Source organism: Tursiops truncatus, chromosome 13 (assembly GCF_011762595.2).
Source record: "Tursiops truncatus isolate mTurTru1 chromosome 13, mTurTru1.mat.Y, whole genome shotgun sequence".
Classification (NCBI taxonomy): domain Eukaryota; kingdom Metazoa; phylum Chordata; class Mammalia; order Artiodactyla; family Delphinidae; genus Tursiops; species Tursiops truncatus.
Genome location: NC_047046.1, coordinates 14773733 through 14781729, shown reverse-complemented (window position 1 = coordinate 14781729; position 7997 = coordinate 14773733). Strand labels below are relative to the sequence as shown.

The 7997-nt window shown below is 54.5% G+C and overlaps 1 protein-coding gene across 1 annotated transcript; it reads right to left on the bottom strand.

The window, feature by feature from the left end:
- Nucleotides 1–3239: 3239 nt before the first annotated feature.
- SDS (serine dehydratase) lies at nt 3240–7153 on the bottom strand. The gene is made up of 7 exons (XM_033836966.2): nt 7001–7153; nt 6665–6704; nt 6318–6457; nt 6128–6219; nt 5148–5375; nt 4225–4349; nt 3240–3461 (listed from the first exon to the last, which is right to left on the bottom strand). The coding sequence occupies exons 1-7, from the start codon at nt 7151–7153 to the stop codon at nt 3253–3255; spliced, it is 987 nt and encodes a 328-aa protein (XP_033692857.1). The 3' UTR covers nt 3240–3252.
- Nucleotides 7154–7997: the final 844 nt, after the last annotated feature.

Below are 7997 nucleotides of genomic sequence, written 5' to 3'. Positions count from 1 at the left end.
ACCATTCACCTATGCATCCTCCTGTCCATCCTTCTGTCTGTCCATCTATACCTTCATTCACCTGCCAACCCACCCACCCCTTGTCCATCTGCAGTCATCCATCCATCTATCCTTCCATTTTCCAATCTTCCATCCGTCCATCCGTCATCCAGATACTGACCCATCTACCCATTCATCCATCCATCCATATCTATCCCACCATCCGTCTATCCATGTGTTTATTGAACACCTACTTTGTTCTGGGTCCTGTTCTAGGGCTCTCTTAACCACCAAGACCTTCCCAAATCCTACTGGTGGGGCGGGGACAGATCAACACAACACAGAGTCCCTCCCCACCTGATCTTACCCAAAGCCTACAGTGGAGACTCGCACAATGCGATGTGCTTCGGGAGAGGAAAGCACACAACCCGGGAGTCCGAGGCCTGGGTTCGAATCCTGTCTCCACCTCCTACTAGTTATGGGACTTAATCTCTCTGAGCCTCGGTTACCTCATCTGTAAAATAGATATAACCACGTGAGCAGCATTTTCCCACGCGTGTGTGTGCACGTTTGGTGGGAGGAGGGTGAGGATTTGCTGCAAAGGTGGCTGTGACGTAGCCCACACGGGGCCTCACACACGCAACGTTCATTCATTAGCGAGAATTTATAGAATGCTTAGAACATTCCAGGCACTGTTATAAGGTCCTGGAGATACCTCACAACAACAGGTATCCCCCCCCCAAAAAAAAAATCCCTGCTCTTGTGACATTTACATTGGGGAGGTAGATAGTGAAAATAGACATACAGCGTGTAAGATGCTGGTAAGTGCTCTGGAGAAAGTAAAGTGCAGTTGAGGGCCGGGGATGGGTTTGCTATTTCTTTTTTTTTTTTTGGCCTCGCTGTGTGGCTTGTGGGATCTTCGTTCCCTGACCAGGGATCTAACCTGTGCCCCCTGCAGTGGAAGCACGGAGCCCTAACCACTGGACCGCCAGGGAAGTTTGCTGTTTCTCACCATAGCTTTACAATTCTTGTTATCTGGGAATTGACAACTTGTGGTTCTAAAAAGTAACTTTTCTGCCGGTACATTTCCCAGCTCCCTTAAGAGTGTTGTCTTTCCCAGGTCTCTTGAGCTCACAACAGCCCTGTTAGGCGGGGTAGGCCGGGATGTTCACATGTGGTTAAAAGGTGAGGATGCAGACTTGGAGAAGGGAAGTGACGTGCCTGAAATCTCAAGTCTTGGGCCCTTCGGAACTAGGACGGGGGCCCAGGTCTGCAGACTCTCCCACGGGACACAGCTCTCCCTCCCCACCTCCTTGTGATGGCGCAGGCCCCAGCAGGACAAAGGTCACCACCCCCCACCACCGTGCGCCGGCCACTGGATCTTCCCAGCCACTCCTGAGGCTGAGGCTTTTATGAGGCCCACTTGGCAGATACAGTCAGTGGCTCAGGCTGGCGGAACTCAAACAGGGCCACTCTCTAGGAAGGGGCAACTCTTGTCTATTCCCTAGAACGACTCTGGTCCCTCTTGCGGCTTTTCAGGAGTTAAGGGTAGGCGTGAAGCTAAGGTGACTGAACAGAGGATGCGGGGCCATGCAGATGGCCCCCCCTTGAGCTTCAGCTGATCCAGTAAAGGCAGAACCCACCTTTGCAGGGGCAGCCTGAAAGGCAGTTTCCCTCAGCACCGTTGCCCTGGGGGTTTCCCACAATCCTCAGCTTCAAGATGGCAGCCGCAGGCTCATCTGTGACTTCTGCCCTCCCCTGCAGGACAAGGGTCTGGCCAGCTGGTCGACCCTGGCCCACAGCGGCTCCTCCTTTAGTGGGCAGAGATGTCTGCCTCCCTTCTTTGGGGGTTTTGTACCTGATTCAGGCGGGACAGTGGAAGCTGGAGGCTCCTGGGGCTGATGATTTCCCATCCCTGCCTGCCCTTTCCTGCTGTCCTCTCTCCTGGGTTTTTAAAGTACATGTGCTGTCCCTCCTGGCTGCAAATCGGCAGGTAGGCCTGTCGCTGGGATGGGTTTTCCTTGAAATTTCACAGCACCTGCTCTTTGTCAAGGCGGGTGGAGGACTGCAAGCCCATGTGGGTCTGTGTGGTATCCCAAAGGGTTAGGTTGGTTCTCAAACTTCACTTTGAACTTGGGGATCCACTAGTGTCCCAGAGGCTGCTATAGGTAGTACAGGGGTGTTCCTGAGTGGCTATGTGGGACTCCCTTCAGGACCTCCAGGCAGCCCCGGCAGTTCCTCTTCTGTCCGTTTATAGGCTGGCTTCAGTAATGTGCTGTCCTTGGAAGAGAGAGTTTGTGTTTGAGAGGGTTTGCTTGACGTTGACCAGACATGGGTGTTCAGTGTCAGTTTACAAACCCCCACGAATGGGGGGCTCACTACTCCGCTCCCAGTGGTTCTGTGATAAAATCACTCTGTTATCAGGAAGGACTTCTGAACAGAATGAGGTTGGACTCTTCTGCCTCCACTGGAGGCCCGCATCCCATCCCAAACCCCTCGTGTTCAGCACAGCTCCCCCTCACCTGCTCCCTGCCATGCAGGGATGCCCCCTCCCGGCACACAAGCCCAGCGGGAGTTGGGATCCTGGCCTCCACGTGGGAGCCCGGGGTTCCCAGGGGTGGGGGTGGGGTGGAGGATGTAATGGTGCTCAGTGTTGAGAGCTGGGGGTGACAGCAGGCACAGTGGGGTGGGAGGGAGGGAGGGAGGAAGACAGCCATGTTGGAAAAACTCAAAGGAGCTTCATTTTAATAAATAATGCTTTTCTTCTTCAATGAAAGTTTGCACATTAGAAAAGTGAGTAAGGATGGACTTTGGGCTTTCTGGGAGGAGAGACAAGATGGTTCTTCCACCCTGGACTGTGGCCCTGTCCACCTTCCCAGGGAGAAGTTACCACAGCCGCAGAAGATGATGCTGGGGCGTCTGCATCAGAGGACATCTCATCTTGAGGAGGCCCCGCTGCTGTGGTTCCTGTCCCTCCTGCCCACCCTCTCTGGGTACCTGGTCTATCCCATGTGGGCAGTTGTCACCCTAGCAGGGGTGGATAAGAGCGGGGGGCGGGGAGAAACCACAGAGCAGTCACACAGATACCGAAGAGTGCAGTTCACAGCCTTGCTAGCTGCTTCCCTTCCGGGCCTTCTGCACAGTGTTCTCATGAGAATGAGGTTACCGGCTGGCCCGGGCCACAGGCTCCCAACAGACACGAGAATAATATTTCACAAGTCACTGGATAAAACTCCAGCCCTTCCAGGGGTCTCCCGGGTAGGGGAGGCGTCCTCACTGGGGCAGCCCGCTCTTCATGCCCAGCTGTTTCTTGAGCTCCGGCAGCTGGGCCAGGCTAATGTTGCTGCCCCCACAAACGATGACCACGAGGGAGGACAGTGGGGTACAGAGCTTCCCCTCTCCTTGCAGCTTCTGAACCACGTTGCTGTAGATGGCGGCCAGGGCTGCCCCACAGGCGGGCTCCACCAGGATCTTCTCCTCATCTGCCAGAGGAGGGGGATGGTGAGGGTGGAGCCAGAGTTCCGCAGGGTGCAAGGGAACAGTCGGGCCACTGGTAAAGCATAAGCCACTCAGCTCTCAGCCCTGGGCACAGACTCTGGTCCAGGACCAACCCCACCTGCCATCATTACCCTACACTGAACTTCCAAGGTCTGAGCCAGGGCTGAGTTTCATCATCAGTGCTAACACTGAAAAGATGATTGTAATTTCCTGAGCACCGTGTTGAGGATTCTGAGGAATCATCTGAGCAAGAATGCCAGGGTTGATTAGCCAAACTAACTGTGAGTATAGGAGAATTAAGTGGCAGCTTAAGTGTGTGTGTGTGTGTGTGTGTGTGTGTGTGTGTGTGTGTGTGTGTGTGTGTGTGTGTGTGTGTGTGTGTGTGTGTGTGTTTGTCATCCCTGTCCCAGGATGAACCCGGTAAGAGTCCAGCTTAGTTACAGACCCACCTCTGAATCCAACACTGAGGCCCATAGTTTCCTTTGTTACCCTGGCTACCAGGAAACTCAGAGCCAACATTTTAAATACTTCGTTATTTTTCCTTGCTGTTATGTTATCAGACTTACTTCTTCATTTGTCCCTCTGGTCTTTCTATTTTTACCACCGCATTGCATTAACTTCCATTAATGGGAAATTCCAGGGAGGGACGGGAGACAGAACTGTGAATGGGATCCCTTGGCACGCCCAGTGGACGGCCACTTAGGTCCTGAATCAGCAGGTCGGGTCTTGAAAGGACTTGGCACATACCCACAAACTTCTCAACAGCGGCCACAGCCTCCTGGTCCGAGACAACTTCAGAGAAAATGGGGTGTTCCTGAAACACCTTCATAGCCTGTGCTGTCACAGTGGTCACGCCCAGGGCTTTGGCAACACTGGGAGAGGCAAGGATGGAGAAGCGGGGGAAGACATAGGAGAGAGGAGGGAGGCAGACCATGTGACTACCTTCTGGCCAATGAGAGGTAAATGGAAGTATCGTGTCTTTAAAGGGAGGGGGCATAGCTTCTGCCCTGACTTCTTCCTGCTAGATGGAGTATGGGTGTGATAGCTGGCACTTAAGCAGCTATTTTGGGCCATAAGTCTACATGATAAGGATTATGGAGAACAAACTCAAGGATCCCGGGCACCTGGCTTCATGGAGTTGCCCCTGGACTGCCTACCTCCAGATTATTTTTATATATGAGAGGAAATAAAGTTCAATTTTGTTTAAGCCATTGTTATTTTGGGCTCCTGTATAATGTGGCCAAACCTAATCCTAATCAAACACCATCTGTCAAAAGTTTGGGGCTGGGATAAGAACTCCTTGGGAGCAGGAGCTGTGTTTATTCACCACTGTCTCCCCAGGATCAGCCAGTGTCTTGCACATATTAGGGGCTCAGTAAATGGTTGGTAAATTAGTGACGTGCGTAAAACCCTGCCACAGAGGAACCCAATAAATGATTAATCTTAGACTTTTCATGCAAGGAAGTGTGATGTTGGTGCAGAGTCACACAGACTTGGGTTTGGTCCCAGCCGTACCACTCACTGGCTGTGTGACTCTGGGCAAGTGACCAAAGCCTCAGTTTCTTCACCTATAAAATGGGACTGGCATCGGGATCTGCCTCACAGACAGCACCGAGGGGAGAGCTCCCCAATGCTCACGAAACATAGTGGCAGCACCCCTGCCTACTTACCTGGTGATCTGGGGCAGGGTGACAAGTTTGCCGGCCTTGGTGGAAGCGTGGAAGCTGCTGGCTCCGATGGTCTCCATGGTGATGATGGGCACGTCCCCCCAGCCCACCTCCACCAGCCCCTGGGCCACTCCGCACAACAGCCCTCCACCCCCCACCGCCAGCACGATGGCCCCCGGCTTTGCGCTCATCGTCTCCTTCAGCTCCTTCACGATAGAAGAGTGGCCTTCCCTGGAGGAGGGGGGTGGCAGGTCAGGGCTGGGCTTCCTGGAGACCCCAGGCAGCCCTGAAGATGCCACTTACCCTCTGTATTTGCCCTCATCCCAGGCGGCTAATGGGCCTCGGGGCTGGTCACCTCGTCCCCGACTCCGCCCCGATTTCCAGCTGGCAGAAACTGCATCTCTACCTGAGGGCTTTCTCTGACCACTGGAGCACTATGACTGTGGCAGCTGGCGGTGCCAGGAGACGAAACCCCCTGAGAGCAGCCCTCAACCAACTATGGGAATTAAGAATTACGGGAGTCGATGCACAGACGCCCCAGCATCATCTTCTGCAGGTGTGGTAAGTCTGGTTCATGTTCCACACTGGCTTCCAGGGGCCCCCGAGGAACTGAGCGCCAGCTGCCCACAGTGGTCACTGGCCCATCAGTGCTTTTTATTGGCTTCCCTCCTCACTCCTCTAATGAGTCACCTCCCAAGTCAACTGCTTTCCCCGAAATCTTTGTCTCGGGGTCTGATTCTGGGGGACCCGATCGCACACACCTGTGTATCTGAGCGCATGTGTTCGCTCACGGTCAAGGAGAATGGGCATTGGTGCACGTGTGTGTGGGCACCAGCTGCCGTGCCTGTGTGTGTGCTTCTACATGGTGATGTGCACACACGTGTACACCGCTGTGTGTGATGGTGTGCATCATGGCAGGTGTCTACTCGGTGGGGTGGTGGGGTGGTCACTGCCCACCCCGGGTGACCCTGGGCTCCACGTACCAGATGAGGGGGTCATCGAAGGGAGGGACGTAGATCCAGCCTGAGTTGTTTTTCGTCAGGGCCTTGGCCACCTTGACAGCCTCATCCAATGTCTGCAAGATCACAGAGGAGGCGGGAGGGGTGAGGGGCTGGGGGACCTGGCCCTGCTACCAGGTGCCCTCCGTGGCCCCTGCCCCAGGTTGGCACTCACCTCACCCACCACCTTGACCATGGCGCCCTCATTCTTGAGCCGCTGGATGGTGAGGGCGGGCGTGGTGCTGGGCACGACGATCGTGGCGGGAATGCCCAGCTTCCTGGCCGCGTAGGCAGCTGCCATGCCTGCGTTGCCTGCTGCCGGGGTGGTGCCAGGGGTGGGGGGTAGAAAGTGTTAGTGGGACTCCCTGACCTCTAGGCTCTGAACCCTCCCTGGGTGACTGCTGGCCTCCAGCTGGAATTCTAAATTGGGGCTTCTGCAGATGTTTGCAGGGCCCAGAGAGGTGGAGCCCCTGGCCCCAGGACACACAGCAGAGGACAGGAGGAGGCATGCAGGCCACTTACCCGAGGAACAGACAAAGTGTTCGCAGCCTCGCTCAGCCCACTGTAGAGACAAAGAGGGAGGGGATCAGGCCGTACATCTTCCCTCCCCAAAGAGACTGGCTCAGGGAAGGGTGAGGGAGAGTCAGGCCACTGATGGCTCTGGGATCAGTCCACAAGGGGACCCTCTGCACTGGCACCCCTGAACCAGAGGAGGCGTTAATGGTGGGTGCTCAGGCCTTGCGGGGAAGTTGCAGGGCCTAGCCTGTAGCTCCTAGGATTTCACACGGCACCGGCCCTGGCCTGTCCAGAAAGAGGACCTGCTGCACTCTCCCGGATGATGCAGAGCCCGTGCTGTACCGTCTTGCAGAGGTGTCCGATGCCCCGGATTTTGAAGGAGCCGGAGGGCTGGGCACTGTCTATCTTGAGATAGACGGTGGTACCAGCCACTTTGGACAGGGTCATGCTGTCGCGGACGGGGGTCTTCACGTGCAGGGGTTCGCCTGACATCATTGCTGGGAGAAAGGAAGGAAACCCAGAGGGTCAGGGGAGCTGGCCCTGGTGGCAGCTGCTGCCATTCAGTAGGCAGTGTGGCTGGGAGGGACCTTGTCCCTAACTTCCCAGGAGGCCAAGGACAAGGCCCAGATTATAGCAACCTGGAGACCTGAGCTCAAATCTCAACTCGGCCACCTACTTGACATGGGACAAGGAATCTCCCTTCAGCCTCAGCTGCCTCATCTGTAAAATGGGCATAAGGGTCATCTGCCCCCCCACCTTGCCCACCCCAAGACACACATACGCTATGCTGGGAAGCTACGAACATCAGAAATAACATCCAGGGAATTCCCTGGCAGTCCAGGGGTTAGTACTCCTCGCTCTCATTGTCGAGGGCGTGGGTTCGATCCCTGGTCAGGGAACTAAGATTCCACAAGCTGCATGGCGCGGTGAAAAAGAAAAAAAAAAAAGAAAGAAAGAAAGAACATCCAGACTTTGTAACTTTTGAAGAGCATGAGGTGGAAATAGATTTGCAGGTGCTGATGCAGAGTGAGCCACAGGATGGCTAAGTGGCTGAAGCAGGGGCGGGACATCAGATCTAGTCTGTGCAGGGACACACGCACACACACACAATCCACTTGCTCCTGTGTGCACAGGACATCTTAGCAAACACACAAGAAACCAGTCAGGGTGGGGACCTCTGAGGAGAACTGGCACTCGGCATCCCCTTATGTACAATTTGAATGTTTTGCCATGTGCATATATATTACTTATTTAAATATGCATTTTTATTTTATTTTATTTTAAAAATTATTTATTTATTTATTTATGGCTGCATTGGGTCTTCGTTGCTGCGTGTGGG